At 35.0% G+C, this 17,128-nt stretch overlaps 1 protein-coding gene across 1 annotated transcript in view; it reads left to right on the top strand.

Annotated features, from left to right (window-relative positions):
• The window catches only part of ULK4 (unc-51 like kinase 4), a 309,023-nt gene that overhangs the window by 105,202 nt on the left and 186,693 nt on the right, over positions 1 to 17,128 (top strand). Inside the window, exons 21-22 of the mRNA XM_072412276.1 lie at positions 3,659 to 3,841; positions 10,503 to 10,630. Of these exons, the coding sequence (XP_072268377.1) occupies positions 3,659 to 3,841; positions 10,503 to 10,630 (311 nt within the window). The remainder of the gene's footprint in view (positions 1 to 3,658; positions 3,842 to 10,502; positions 10,631 to 17,128) is intronic.

Below are 17,128 nucleotides of genomic sequence, written 5' to 3'. Positions count from 1 at the left end.
TAAAAAATATTGATAATAATATACGGCAATGAGCTTCATACATTTTCGGTCATGTCCATTTCCATTTTATGCAAAACTAAAAGTGAACAGTTTTAGTTAGATTTAAGTTTTTAAATAAATTATATTATGGCAACAACGCCTTTAATTTACCCGTGCTTTGCCCATACATTGCAAAGTAACAGCTTTACTCCCTTTTAAGCAGAACTTACCCCTGTGATATTCAACTGTCTCTATTCTGTCACAAGGCGCCACTATATTCTTCTTTTTCTCTTAATTTGTTTGAGCATTGGCCATCTTAATTGGCCAACTCCTGCTCAGGGAAGATGGGCTGTTCTGGATACTAGCAAACAATGCTGAGATGCACATGCACAGATCGTGGTTTTTGACAGCTCCATTGAGCAATCAGATAGGTAAGAATGTTTATTGCAGAAGGGACATCACTTGTCTCTTTCTGCAATGAAGCCATGCTTGGTTTCGCGCAAATTTTATTTAGTTTCTGTTTAACCAGCCCAAATAGCATAAACCTACTTTCCATATCTATATTGATATTTAATAAGATCCAAAACAGCAGCGCTAAAAACCTGCAATAATCTTTTAAGGCTAAGTAAATTGCTTCTCAACCTTGTCAGTGTACAATTTTGAGAACATGCTACCTGTATTTTTTTTTTTTTTAGGTGTAACAGTTCTCTTCTCTGGTATTTTGTCTTCTGCTACCTTTGAAACATGCATTGTCATCTTTAGTATATGTATAAAATCATGTAAATATTCATGAAACCTTTTGCTTCTGCTGGATGTGCAAAAGAAAGCAGGCAAGGATGAGTTTATTGTAACTGTTGTATCCTGGCAATGATGAATCTTTTACATTTTTAAAATTCATAAAGAATGCATTTAGTTAGTTTGCATTTAAATTTAGCTGAAGTGTATTTATAAGATGTATAAAAAATAAAAAGGGTTGTAAGGAAAAACTGCAATGAATGCAAAAGTTAATGTGCCATGTATTTAAAACTTTGCCTTAAAAAATAGGAAGTAAAAGTACCATAAAATTGTATTGCAAAATCAAGTCAGATAATCACTCTGGTCTGGTTCCAGTTTAGCAGACAGGTCACTACAGAAGCTCTAGTTAGTAATGTGATCTAGTCACATGACACTGAGAGGGGATTTTCACTGGTTCACACAGGGAAGTACTATGCTGTTAGTTTGCCTAATACAGCAGGGAGAGGCAGAAAGACATTAATTAAAAGTTCTATTTGCAATATATTTTTAGATCGAGACAAAGCAAAAGCACTTCTATTTTGTTTTTTTTTGTCATCACTGTATTCTATAGTAACTGTTACCAAGTTTGATTCGTCTATATCAAAATTTTTCTCCGTTTCTAGGAACAAAGTCCAGTTTTTCAAGGAAGCACATAATTGGAATGAAGATTTGCATAAATGTTTTTATAAAAACAAAAGAAAAACATTAAAAGAAATCATAACATCCCCAAATAATGGTATCTCACTCTCAAAATAATTCTAAAATTCAGAGTTCATTGACAGGTGGATTTGACCTTCATTAGACCTGACCTTCAGTAGACTGCCAAGGTTGCATCAGTATACTTTTGTTTTCTCATTGGCGGGTGACGGCATGTTGGATCGAATATGGTCCCGAATACTTAGATTGTTAGTCTGTGTGAAGTAACTTCGTAGTTTCATATCAGCTCTTTTTCCCTAAATACAAATAGTAGGGGTTATTTATCATTTTGAGTACAGATTACAAAGAAATGCTAAAAATTTATTCTTTTATGCCCCTGCTTCCAACTGTATTATCAGAAGCACTTTTTTTTAAGCCTAAACATTAGGGGATTATAAACATTAGGCCTAAACTATTTTAAGAAAACTATCTTGTTTTTAAAAACGTTTATCAGTTTATCAGCTATAATGTTTGGTAAAGTTCACATAACAATTACCTATGTTCATCTGTATATCAGTTTCTTTGTGGCTAGGGAGGGTCATGGATCCTAGATCAAAGTTTTATAAAAAGGCATCTACTTCCAGAGTCTTCCTTGGCATTAAAAAAATAAACTAACAAAAAAATAATATATATATATATATATATATATATATATATATCAACATCCTTATCATGTTGTTTAAAACATCCTAATTTGCTAGAACTAGTGAAAATTAAATTTAGGGCCCAATGACAAAGATTTGTGTTGACCAGCAACATTTCGTCCTCAGTGATTGCTACAAAAAAAAAATTACATTTGAGTCCATACAAGTACACAAATAAAACAAATATCATCCTATTATTATAATAGGGAATTACAGATATAAGAATGTTAAATTGTATCTATACAAAAAAACTTTCCCATAAACATAGTATTATTTTAGTAACATTAGTAACTAAACAACATAGTAACATTTAATTTGTGGTAATTGAAGTTTAGTACCTTTATAAATATTAAGAAATATTAAGATCACCCGATGATCCTGTCACTATGTGGACTTTCTTCCAAAACTGTGGCAGCGCTTCAGGCAATTCACTGTAACAATATTACAGCTGATAACAACCCTCCCACTCTTCTTCAAGAGTAAGAGAGAAAAACAAAAAACAGTCACCTATGCATGTAATCTATGCTACAGGAAATGTGCCCTGGGAAAGAGATGGTGGTTGCCATTGATGACTTCTGCATCTACAAATAAAGACATGAAGTTCATGCACATACTGTTGTTCAGTAGTGTCTGAGTCACTGACCCAATTCCATGTTGGGGTTAGGAGTTCAGACTTCATTCTGATGTCTTTTGCTGTGTTCTTGTTCAGTTACTCTAGAGAGTAAGACAAGTAACATTTTCAAATAAACATGAAGAATAGCACCCCCATATTTTCCTCATGACAGGTTTTCTGTAGATATCATAGGGAATGTTCATGCGAACATTCGAATGGAGATGACAGATCAGTGTCATGTTAATGTATAATACAGGTAGTCTCTGAGTTAAGGACATCCGACATACGGATGACTCCTAGATATGAATGGGGCTTCCATGCTCGCTTGTGTTCAGGGCGGAGGCTTGATGGGGGGGGGGGCAGTTTGCACAACTTGCAGAATAAATCTTTGGCTAAACACAGCTAAGATTGTGGGTGATCTTAAGGACTGAGCTTTTCTTCAAGCTCTTGTAACTCTTTAATGACCAAGACAAACTCTGTAGTTGTTTCTTTTTGCATATCAAAGCACAGTTTGCTCCAAAGTTTTTTTTTTTTTGCTTTGTTTGTGATTAAATCACAGTGAGGATTTTATACAGTAATTGACACCACGCTGCCTAATAATTTGTTGAGAAAAACATCTGTCCTAATTGCATTTATTAAAATAATGTACCTGTTCCCACTTACATAAAAATTCAAACTAAAGAACAAACCTACAGTCCCTATCTCCTTTGTAACTCGGGGACTACCTGTACAAAGTCCTCAAAACCCGCAGCGGGCTTGCAACAAAATCTATTTCATCGTCTTTTTTGTATTTTAAATTATTTTATTTTTTTCTAATGTCATCAAAAAAAGCTTTACCAGCCACAAAACTTATTTTCTTAAACTTGCATTTAATATAATCTGTGAACTATGATGTGTATGGGAGGTTATGGCATTAGTAATAAGTATTTTCTCATTTATTTTTTTGGTTAAGGCTCTGTGCAGGATCACTCATCATGCCCCTACGACGTTCCAGAGTGTCATTGAGAAAGTGGGACTTGTGTCGGTGATAAATGCTTTAGTGACAGGAATTGCCAAAGTACAGCAATACATGCTGACCATGTTTGCTACAATGTTGTCATCTGGAATTCATCTCCAAAGACTCACACAGGAAAAGGTAAGGAAGAAGTTTATTCTTTCTGACAAGTATTTCTGTTTCTACTAGATATTATGTAACTGTATATCAATTTCTGATGGTGTTTTCTCAAAAAAAAGAAAAGTCTACATGTAATTTTAATACAGCAGGTGAGTGTAATGCTGACTGATATCAATGTGCTGTTGGAATTATTTATTTAGGTTTCTTGGCAGAGTTATGATGGCTGTTTACTTAGGGTGCAGACAAAGTGTTGAATGGTGTCTGAACCAGAAAGTGTTCTGAGCTCTGTCATAATGAAATTTTATGTGCAGAAGAGTGAATTTAGATAAATGTATAGTGCTTTATAAAAAATATATTTATCTATTTTTGAGTATTTATTTTAATTACTTGAGCAGGTACAGCAATAAAAACAAGCAATATATCAATGTATACAATTTATTTTATATAGTATATAAAGGTTTTGGGTCAATTTTATTTCAAATATTTATTGATTGTTTAAATATTGATAAACTGAAGCTAGTTTAGAAAAGATAGCCCAGCAGTGCCTGCTCACTTCTGCATCTCTGTTGATGCTTCTGACAGAGCCTCGATTGAGCTCGATAACAACCCATACAAATGGCTCACTGACTCTAACTTTAAAGGTATACCACCATAATTCTTATTTTATACAAAACGCTGCATATGCCATGATATTGGTTCTTTGGGCTAGCTATGCCTAGTTAAGAGAAGAATCCTGTCTCTATAACTCCCATTGTACACCCATTGTGCCACAAACACTGCCAAATGCCCTGTCAATATTAAGGTTAAACTGCTGGGCAAACTAACTTTTATCCTTGCAGTGCCCCACCACTTCAAAATTGTAGTGCTTATTTTGTTCAAGGAGATAAAGAATAAAGAGATACATTTACCTTATTCCTCACTACCTTAGGGTTCCTCTGCTTCAGAGGATTGAACCCACATGGATACTTAAGTTTTCTGGCTGGTTGGTTGCAACTCTGACATCATCCTGTATTATCCCATATAATCATCCCGTACTATGCAAAATCAACAGCCCTTTATTGTATAAAAGGATGCCAAGGGGCCCGTCTATGTTCAGAGTGTCATGCAGTGCAGGAGAGCACAAACTGCTGTGGAAGCGAGAGATAAGCTATCTTTCTCCTCTTATCTTTTCCCCCAAGAGCTAACCCTTTGCAATGGGATAGAGGACCCATTGCAAAGTTTGTGTTTCCTGAAGTTCAGCTATAAGTAATAAAATTACAGTAAACTTGCCTAAACCAGACCTACCACTGGGAGAGCATGTATGCTGCCATTGCTGAACTCAATTGCTTGAGCTTTCAAGCTAATTGCTTGAATGTAAAGCTGATTTTATTATTATTATTATTATTAATTAGCATTTATATAGCGCCAACAAAGTCCATTAGCCCAATGTCACTATCTGTCCTTCAAAGGGGCTCCCAATCTATTGTCCCTACTATAGGGATATGTAATTTATATCGTCCAAGGTCAATTTTCGGGGGAAGCCAAATAACCTAACTGCATGTTTTTGAAATGTGGGAGGAAACCAGAGTACCTTGGGGAAACCTACGCAAACACGGGGAGATTTGTACCTGGGACCTAGTGCTGCAAAGTGCTATCCTCTAATCCACCATTGTGCTTCTGGACACAACCTGCCCACTCTCCCATAAGCTCAGACCTGTGATGGGAGAGTGGGCGGCTTCTGGTATCATGACTTCACTAAAGGGGAAGTTTCTTCCCCTTTGAGTGACACCCGGCTCCCCGCGTATGCGCAGTCCAGAGCTGGTAAATTTAGTGGTCCGCCGGTTTGAAAAGATTGGCGACCACTGTATAAGAACACTTAACATGGCTTTATACCCTGTCTAAATAAAACTGTAAAACTGAATAATGTTTCTCCAGTATAATTTCATCAGTCTATGTGTGGTCTCAAGATTCACCTATTCTCTTTTGAGTTACTCCCCCACATATTTCAGAGAATAACAAGATTTAGGTTTCTTTGTCCATACCTGTTGCTATGATCCAGTGAGCAAGTGTTTCTAGTGATTTAATTACTTTTGTCTTATCTTCTTCACTTTGCTAAAATTCTCCATCCCGGTCAACCCTTGGGAGGCCAATCTCAGTAAGAAACCTTCTAAATTCACTTAATCAAAGATGTCTACAAATAAACATTATGCAATGCCTCCTGATCTATTATTCTTCTACTTCTCTCTTTTTTGTTCCCGGATTTATTCACTTAAGTTCATATTCAGCTGCTTTGTATTCTGTAATACCAAACAAAACTCCAATAATGTATTCAGGTTAGTTTATATTCCAATATATATAATAAGCGCTTCCCCTCCCTCCATATGCAAACTATTCATGTTCAACCTACATGAGTGCCTGTAGAACAATAATCTATTTTTAAGGTAAGTCAGTAGCCATATTGTGCTTTGGCTCACATCCATCTGAATTCAGATGCTTGCTTTACCCTGAAGCCAAAGCTACATATTATTCTCTAGGGAAGAACTGTGAAGTTGGGTGGAAATATTGCTCAGCAGGTTTCCAGAGATGCATAAGATATTAGGAAGTGATTAATCTTGTTGGTAGCCACTGAGATACCAGTTTTTCTGGACATATCTTTTTAATAGGGTTCAGTTTTCACGTTAATATGTTTTGTCCTAGTTAAAAAAAAGCCATGTCAAATATTATCTTCCTTGTAAATAAAGTAGTAATATGGATTAAACGGTTCAGACAAAAACTTGACACAACAGCGTGCACATAAGCCATAACTCAGCTTGCAGGGGCTCTAATGCATTGTGCTATTACTTTGCTTTGAAGCAATTTATAGAATGGAATGCCATAAATTCTGCTCTTATTGTTTCCAGAAAATAGATTAGAGGGTGACTTTCTTAGATTTGCAGAAAATGGAAGAAAAACCTGCAAATTGTACCTTCTGGCCACAGCAGGCATTAATTGCACTTACAGAAAATAACAAAGACCCAACATAACCCCTCAACTTTTATTGTGGAACTCCAACCAAGATTTTTTTTTAGCTTTTGATACAGCAAGGAACAATTATTAAATCTAAAGGGTTAATATGTCTGTGTCTTTACTAATGATATTTTTTTTGCTTCCTTGTCCCCTGACTAGAGACCACCCCCTCCTTATTGGGGCATATGCAGCAATAATAACACATTTTTATTCAATAGAATTGGGTAAAGTTAGACTTCCTATGTTTCATTTTGGAAAATACCTCTGATTTTTTTTCCCAGTCAAAGTAGTTTCCATATATAGTTTTGTCCAACAGGAAAATAGAAAAAAACTGTCTTCAACAGAACTGTCATAACTTCCTGTATAACTCTTCTCGGGGATTGGATAATACCGTTTTCCCTATCAGAAAAGAGAAAAGTTCTGATTGCTATTCCAAAAAATGGCAAGCAGAGCAGACAAAAGACTAGTTCCACTTATTGCCTTCTGTCTCTCAGCATCTAACTGACCATTGCTAAATTAATTTCCTCCATGCCTTGTTACACACTGGGCCTGATTTATCAAAGCTCTCCAAGGCAGAAGAAGATAGACTGGGAATGGAAAATCTGATTGATCCAGCAAACCTGGATTGGATTTGTAAATGGATTTGGTATTAATGTCATATCACGTAACCTTCTTTTTTCTTAGAAAATTCTAGACAAAAGGGTACCTTTTAAAGAATTTCATAGGCTCAATTACCATTAGAATCTAGATGTTCTGTATAAGATTTGGGTACACTTTAAGAAATTGTTCCTTAGTCAAAGAGTTGTTTTACCAATCCATTTTTATTGCATATGTGTTACAATTTAGTTTGCTCACCTGGGAGATAAAGTTGCAATGGGTCCTATTGGCTGTTGTATGGCTGGGACAAGGTTAAAATTCCCAATAAACCTGATGAAAGATCTCCCCATCGGCCTAATTGTCAAGTACCATTTAGTCTTATACAAGTGTGTAATCAGTTCCTTCGGCCAATTATAGGCAAGGAGCTATACAATCTATACAAACCGCATCTGAACCATACAATAGAAAAACGCACCTTAATAGCACCTTGTACCTGTATTGTGTATTCCTAATTTAAAATCTGTGTTCAGATGTTTGAGTTATTTTATAGTTTTTGTCATATACCATTAGTTTTCAAGGTAGTATTTGGCTAGGTTTGGCTATGTGCAATAATTGTTGTTACAAAACGAACGAATCACAACAGATCAAAGATTATTCAGGATTATTTTGAACTCGTTTAGTGCACGATTCTGTACACTTATATATTTGATATGATCGTTCAAATATAATCCACCAATAATGTAAACACACTAGATACTATGGTTTGAACGATGCAGGAAATGATGTGTACCGGAGAAAGTATACTGCAGAACCATCCATGATCAGTGAACGACCGTACACACAGTATATAGTGAACGATTGTTGCCTAAACGAATCCGCCAGGACGGTCGTTTGTTTCCAGCAACATTCCTCGTTCTTTGGCATTGTTGGCCTGTCTTTGTGCACTTTTTTGTTAACGATTATCGAACAGTTGGTCGTCATTCGTTCCTTTCCAACAACAATTATTGCACATGTATACATAACCTTAGACAATAAACATGTAGAATTGGGCACACCTTCTAATTTGTAGCTTTCTAAAGAGAGCCTGATGTATAAGAAATTTTGCCAAACAATGTAATTGTAGAATCCACTTTTAAACTATCGATCATTCTTAAGCTATGTACTCACGTCCAATGCTTCTCTTTGGCTCAGGGCAACGACAACTATTGCACGTGTGTACCCAGCTTCAGTCTTTGCTTTTCTTAGCCTTTTTTCTCTGACGGTTTGATGAAGAGAGAAGTGACATGTAGGAGGGTGGTCTAAAAAAAGACACTCTCAGCCAAAAAGTCAAGCGTTTGTTTTGAAAAAATTAGCTTAAAAAACAACCATTTGTGACCAAAAAGGACTAAAGTACTAGAAAATGGCTAATGGTGATAATTAATTAGGTTGATATACATGAATGAATCTCTTTCAATAATGTTAATGCCAGACTGCCAGTGAGATGCATTTTACAGGATAGACTTAATTTCTGATAGACTTAATAGGCCTGCTTACTGAGTCCAATAGCTGAAACCAAAATTTACACAGACAGCTGAGTTAGAGCATTGACTTATGCCCTTCTTCCTTCCCTCTCCTTACCTGCCTGTCTGTTAAAATGTCTCTCTATGGTGTTGAACTATGTTCAACCTCAAATGTTTATTCTACTGATGTCTGGTTACTGGTTGTTGCTTTTCTTCTTTTGTTTTGAACCCCCTATTCGCCCCCGCTTTTTAAAATTATTTTTCTTCCTGTTATTCAATGCAAATTTGTTGTGTAATGTTATTGTTGAATTTATTCGAAAATTTCAAAAAAATCTTTGAAGCAGAATATGTTTCAGCTTCAGTTACAAGAGCCTAAATTAAGCTTATATATATATATATATATATATATATATATATATATATATATATATATATGATAGTTCTCTGTGAGCCCTATACATTTTTATATAATCAGTTAACTGAAAAAATGCATTTTAAAGTTCTAGTGTAAGCTCAAAGCGGAACTAAACTAAAAAAAAAAAAAAAAAAAATCACACTTACCTTTACTTGCGCAGATCCCTCGATCCCTCCAGAGCTTTTCTCTATTAGGTCCCTTGCCGTCCTTTAATTCACCTTTGTTCCAGCACCGAAGGAGCATTGGGCACTGCCATCTTCGTCTATCTTCTTTCTTCTTCTGGCTGCGTCACCCGATTTTGCATTGAGCAGACGTGAGATCGTGTGACATAGCCTGCTGTAAATGGGGAAAAAAAGAGTGCATGCTTGACATCAGCATTTTTTTTTTTTTGGTACTGAAGGAAAAAGCCCCTTATACGCATGCCTGAGATAGGACATTTGCTAAAGGAGGAGCCTAAAGACTCCTGGGATACATGACATGGTATCCCACCCAGTAGGCTCTGCACTCCCATTTAGTCTTCAATGCAGTGGTGGTAAAGACAGAAGGGGCGGGGATTCCCCCTTGTTAAAGAAAAAAGAGTTATCTACCCTTTTATGTAAAGTAAACATTTTAGTCATAGGTCGGCTTTAATAAAAACATTAAAATAAACTTTTATAGTTTACCTTTTTGAAACAAAACTCTTTTACTCCAGAAGACTGATGGCACTTCATGGTTTAAAGGAATATATGAGGAGGATAGTGCTGGAGATGAGGTAAGTATTGCTGCCAAAGCAATACCACAGCTGTGTCAGACTTGTGCAGGGGTAATAGTGTGATTTTGGTGATGCAATTGAAATGCATCCACATAGTTCACATTTTATAATGTACGAAATGTTTGGGGATTGCAGTTGGTACATTTGTTTGCACATTTATTAATAATTCATCCTTGAAATCCATTTATAGACAAAGAGAACATAATCTAATCTTGGTTAAACTAATGTATTTAGATTTACAATTTTCTCCTGTCTCTGATTAACGATCATCACCTAGTTAAATAATGCAGGTCTTTTGCTTTTTTTTCCTGATTACTTTAATCACTATAATGAAATGGCAACCTGCCGAGGCATATTTTACTTTTTCACGTTTTTATGTTTCATTCACTTTCTAATTTATATTCCTCTTCTCAATTATTTGTGCGACTTTTTCAGGATTTTGTTACAAAGATAGTTCGTCTTCTGGAAAGCCATTCCACAGCTACACGAGCCAAGGCTTTCCTGGTTATTTTGCAAGTTTTAATTAACAACAAAGAGATGTTACTGCTGTGCTGCCAATCCAGGTAAATCTAATCTGATTAAATATGTAAATCTTGTGTTATGAATTACTGAAGTGGATGGCTTTAATTTGTTCATTGAAACTAAGCTGAAAAAAAATTATACAAAAAATCAAATTTTTAGAAAATTATGTTTTTAGAAAAAGTGCTGTTCTGGGGGGAAAACCCTTTTTTATGTTTCTCATTCTTGATGTGTGTACGAAGATTTTTAAATCTGCTTTGAATGTGGCTCATCCATGATTTGAATGTGGCCCATTCATTAAATTTAGGAACACCATAGACACTTAATAAAGGTCCCCTTCATGTTTCATTGTGTGGTCTTCCAGATAGGAAGCTCCATTTATCTATTCTAAAATTAACTCTTATAATTAGAGCACCTTTCCCATGGCACTCAATTAGGAAATCTTTCAGCATCTGGCCTAATATCTTTCATACTCTGGTTTCAGTTTATAAAAAAGCATAATGATGTAGAGGTGTAGTTTGCTTTCAATGATTTGTTGCTCTGCCCCTAAAAAAATACCTTCAGTTTATTTGTCTGCTTTGCAACATTCATCATTTTTTTTACATTTTAACCAGTTAAGCTCAACTGCAGATTGACAGATACCTGAAACCCCATGCAAGATGTCATAGCTGCTGAAAGATTTGTCATTCTGCTCAGATCTAGGCACCTCTAGACCCCTCTTCCAAATAGTAGCTAATATGGTGACCTTGCTTTTCTCCAATGCAGTTAAGCAAAACTGTTTGCTAATTGACAGGTCTCCAGCCAGTAGCACACTGATAAGGCCATCATTTCGATCTCCCCTTCAGTCAGGAAAAGTCTAGTTTTAAATTAGGTGCACTGACAATGCAGTAGAAGCAGACTGGCTCATGGTCCTGCACCCCTTTCTCCCATTCTTGCTCTATAAAAATGGATTCGGGTAATTTTGGTAGTTAAACATAAGTGTATTCATTCCTTAAGTGTGTAGACATTTAAAATTGCAATGAAAGAAAGTTGGAATTTTGTGCCATACAGAGCAAAGGATTATATGATCCCCATAGGGACACAGGGGTCAGTGTGAAGACCAATCTAGGTACATGTAGACACTACAAGGTAAACTACTAGTAAACATTTAAATACTCAATCCAGTCCAGATTAATTTTTAGGAGAATAACTTTTTTTGTGTACACTATTATTGTGTACATTATTTGTTTTTAGAACCAAAACAAAAATGTGTCATAATATATATTTTTTGTTAGGTAAATATCAAGTATTGTATATGTATATTTAGGCTAGATCTATAGAGATCATTTCCCTGTTTCAGCATTTAAACAGCCATGTTTGAAATTCCCCTGCATTCCAATAAGCCTGTCTACAACAGGGCATTTGTGGCCAACACATTTTTGAGCTTTAAAGAGAATGTTTGCTTGCTGTTGTTGTAAGTAAGTGTTTCAAATGTCTGCTTAAAACGCCTAGAATGGCTTACAATAGCCCTTGAAAGCATTTTTGACTTTTATATATTAAATAAGTAGGTAAATCATTTTCTACTAAATATACCTATATACCTATTTAGTCTAGTCAATCTCTTGACAATTACTGCCATTGAAACACATGGACCTAGAAGATGTTTGAGGGAATATTTGATTCCCTGTTTTATAAATAGAGCCCTTTAATTAAGGGGAAAGAAACAAAGTATAGGTCTACAATCATTTTAACAGATCTCTATTTTAAATTTATTTACACAACTGATTGATCCTAATTATCCCCTCTCTTTTTGCCTTCTGTATTCGGAGGGAGCCATCTGTAGATCAGATTTAAAAAGTCTGAAAGCAAACAGCTTCTGCTGTGCTCCCTATACTGTGCAAATAAATACAAAAAAGCTAATATACACATGAATTTCTTTACTTAAGCTGGGTATATATTAAATACATTTTCCTGAATTTTAATGAAGACACGATGGGGTTAGTTCATGTTTTTAATTATTGTCTGATGTTTTACTTTTTTTTTTTTAACATTCTTTACATGTATCAGTTTTTTTATTGGGTCATTACCAAACTGACTCACAAAAAAATGAATGAAAAAGAGTTTTGACTATTGTGTATTAAGGTCACTTTAAAGAATAAGGTATCTAATGCAAAAATCTTAAGCCTGTCAGTACAGTATGGTGAAACAAAATGTAATCTTTTCTATAGTAGCAGTCTTAATGCTATTATAAAAGAAAAATATTAGGCCCAAAATAATAATCAATAATAACAATCACACAAATAATATACCAATTACAGTCCATTAAAGGTTTCACATGGATTTTCTTTTTAACAGCCCTTTCATATTAGTATTATCACATCCATCTGTGTGTGAAAATTGTTCAGATCCCTGTGGCTTTTGGAGTAGGCTACAATGGCTTATCAGAAAATTGTTCATTTAATGCATATGGTGTAGTGGATTTGTGAAAACATGGAAGAATCTAGTCTGTAATGTGGATTCAGATGAGAAATAGATTTCTAACTGAAATGTAGACAGATATATGGTAAATAACTTTTCTTCTACAGAGCCTATATTTTCCAAATGTTTTGACTTTCACAGATAAAGCCAAACTAAATGGCAATGGATTTAATACCTGCAGTATTACATTGTTGGATTGACTGCCTGTTGCTTGATAAAATGTCTCACATATTATTATTACTTATTATTATCCTTACCTTGTCTGCTTGCTGGTATTTTAGCTGGGAAACCACACGGCGCATATAGATGTGTTTTATCTACTTCTTCTTCCAGAGACTGATTTTAACTTTGTGTGTATTCAGGTTCTGTTGAGAGACTTGACATTTAATGGTTATAGTAAGATAATTTATATTGGGCATACCATTGGAACACTTCAGTGCAATTTAATTTACATGGCTGTAAACTTAATAACTGCCTTTCAGCAATACTATTTAGATTTTTCTTTGCGATGACCTAAGTCATTTATTTATTTCTGTTTGGAAAAGCTTTTTAAAATATTTTTTAACATGATTAATATGAATAAAGTTGTAGACTGTTGGCTTTATATATACAGTGTTTTCTCTTTAATAATGATTGTTTGGGGTTTGAATTTTATTTTCCTTTTTGCTGTCCAGTCTAAGTCATAAATTTGCTTTTATGGAGGCTAAATTAATTTGTTTAAATAACTAATTGAGTAGATCCCATAGTATAGGTATAAGGGGAAGGGGGGGAAAGAAAGAGGTTTCAGGCTCAGGAGGTTTTTGTGCAAAAATAAATCAAGTGTGTAATTTTCAAGTTACAACTAGTACATCCATCAAAGGTACATATTTATTTTAAGTTCAATATCCAAATGCCTGTTATTGCCACAGGATACTTGGATACTTTATTCTAGACATAGGACTGGGCTGCATGATATACTACATACCCCTTCCTGGTCGTATGGACAATAGCAGCCCTCTTGGCTGTATAAGAAAGGATATCTTTATTCCTCTCCTCCCTCCCCATTTTCTTTAGGATAAATAGATCTTTACCTACTTGGCTAGGTTCTCACAAAACCCCTATTTAGGGTATATGAAACAAAAAACATATATATGAATAATAAAACTGGACCTCATCTACTAGGACAACATTTAAACAATCTTTTTGCTTTGGGCTTGGACATATCAAACTGCACGCAGCCTGAATACTGCTTCTTTTACCCCCCTACCTACACTCCAACCAAACAAATCATACAATCTCTGCAAATGTATACCCCTGAAGAAGCCTATAACAGGCGAAACGCGTTGGGAATCATGCGCCCGTAACAGGTCACCTTCTTACCTTGTTTTCAATCTTTATATGTACTTTGTATGACATTGGAAGGAGTCTTATGTCTAGATTAAAGTATCCACACCCTGTGACAATAACAGGCATTTGGATATTGAACTTAAAATAAATATGTACCTTTGATGTATGTACTAATTGTAACTTGAAAAATACACACTTGATTTACTTTTGCACAAAAACTTTCTGAGCCTGAAACCTCTTTCTTTCCCCCTCTTCCCCTTATACCTATACTATGAGCTCTAAATATTAACAAAGAGGTTGGCTCAACACAACCTTGATGAAACAAAGACAAGAACCAACACCAAAAACGTAATTGAGTAGATCAAAATTTTTAAACTATTTTGGTTATATTAGTACTTGAACGTCCAAAGCAACGTTTTTAACTTCTAATTCTGGAGAAAAAAAAATACATACTATAACAATTATTCTATCTTTGACCTTTAACAGTAAAACATGTATCTAACAGATTAATTTGGTATACTTCATAGACTGGGTGGAAGCTGGTTTGAATTACAGATCAATGTAGACAAAATACTTGCTGTCAGGGAACACAAAACTCAAGAAGCTTTTTGGGTGCAGTAAATGATATTTTAACACTACCAATAAACAACTTTCTTAGTCTTGTACAATTTTAAAAACTATTGATATAAAAGCATTTCATTACTAAAAGAGCTTAAACTGTTTACATAGCAAAGTCAATTCTCACTCTACAAGGAATAATTAACCTAGCTTGGTAATTCTAGTAAAAGTTCACTTTTCAGTGTATACCCAATCACGAACAAGGTAATGTAAAATATTAAAATCTTTGCTTACATTTGATTGGATAGCTAAAGTCAGCACAAGTCACCTTATTTATTAAGCTCAATAAATTTTCCTTTGCAGATTAATTCTTTAGATTCTTTATTAGATCAACCCAATGCTGGCCATTGTTTAAAAATATAGTATGGTGGAATAAATACTAATCAAATGTGTCATAGTTTACATTTTAGGAGACAATAATATAAATTAACATATTACACAGCATCACTGATGAATTATCTGTATTAGTATCATGATCTATATTATTAAAATTTGAATTCTTGAATTTCACAATATTGTTTACATAATTGTCCAATATCCATGCATGTTATCACTAGGGATGAAATTTTTAATTTCGATCTCGCGGTGAATCGGGCCTTTCTTGCTTACAGAACATGTAAGTGAGAGCGGCCTTGTGATTAGCCACGAGGTTGTGTTCTTGCCGAACTCAGATGATCTCTCAATGGAGACTCTCTATTGACCTATCAATATTAAGTACAGCCTGGTGACCGTGGGAACTGAACTCAGATTAATTTTTAATAGAGAAACTCCATTGAGTTCATCTTTAGGTTGCCTGCAGTTGACCGCAGGTTCCCATCAAGGGATAAGTACAGCCCGGTGACTGTGGGAACTAAACTCAGGCTGTATACTTGTTCGCCAAAAATTTGCAGACCCATCGAATGTTCGGAGCAATTTTCGCGAGATTGTCAGAGGCATTCTCCCCCATCCCTAGTTATAACTTTTATGTGTTATATAATATTGTTATGTATGTAATACATTGGTTTATCCTTCCTTTGTGGCTTAAACTTAGTTTCGTAATAAAAGCATTTTCATAAAAAAAAAGCAAATTCACTGAGCAATGTAGAATATGCAAGTAGCGTATTGAACTAAACAATAACCTAAACAATAACCAAGGCTGTATACTTGTTAGGAAAATTTAAACCTTGAATATTGGTAGCTATGCCTGCTTTTACCACTAAATATAATTACCAGATATTGTATTGTTTTTTTATATCATACTATATCTAACAGTATTTAAAATGTAGTAAAATACGGATACAGGTTGCGTTATATATCTCTTTTGACCAAAAATTGGTTAGGTGCATAAAGCTTTAATTATCCAACATAATGCCTGGCGAGCTCAGATTGTAGGGTGCTGGGAATGCAAATGGTAATTGTTATCAGGGTATCCGCCATAATAGGCCCCTATGTGGAGCACAGTAGATGGAATAAGTGTGCTACCTTGTCAAAACATATTTGTGGCACCAGTTAGGTATTCCATGATACTGTCATACCACTGATAGTGGAATAGCTGTCATGGCTACCAAAGATTGTTAGAAACTGATTTCATGTTGCTAAAAACTGCAGTCTGTACATGTTACAACGGACTGGTAAAGTTGTTTTTAGGTTAGTTAAGACTGCTGAAGGCTACTGCTTGCAACAAGATTGTGAGAGACATCTGTTGTGTTCCAGCCTTCTCACTAAATGCTCCATATGTTGTTGGCGGGGGCTGGCATGGAACGATGGCTGGGTCATTGCATAATCTTTTATACTTTTGACAGTTTTCTTAAAATTTGATTTTAAAACTTGCAACATATTGCTTTACTTGCAGTATCAGGACATAACCCAGTATCATGTTATATATCAAATCAAATTCTTTCCAATACACAGCCCTAGTTTCAAGGTGCATTGTATCTGCTCAGTATTTTTCTGCCCCTTCACAATGAAGATAACTGTGAATGTTCTAGGTAAAAAAAGAAGCTAAAATGTGTTGACACAGTGTGAAATGGATGTCATTCTATTTCTCACAGCTTCTGTAACAGCAGCCATTTTGTAGTTGGATGTATGGTACATGAAATACTTACTACTGTGGTAAAGCTCATAATGGATTCTTTTTAACCCATTTTGTTTAATGTTGCTAA

Source organism: Pyxicephalus adspersus, chromosome 5 (genome assembly GCF_032062135.1).
Source record: "Pyxicephalus adspersus chromosome 5, UCB_Pads_2.0, whole genome shotgun sequence".
In the NCBI taxonomy this organism is placed as follows: Eukaryota; Metazoa; Chordata; class Amphibia; order Anura; family Pyxicephalidae; genus Pyxicephalus; species Pyxicephalus adspersus.
Note: the sequence above shows the minus strand (reverse complement) of the source record. Positions and strands in the feature narration are given on the sequence as shown.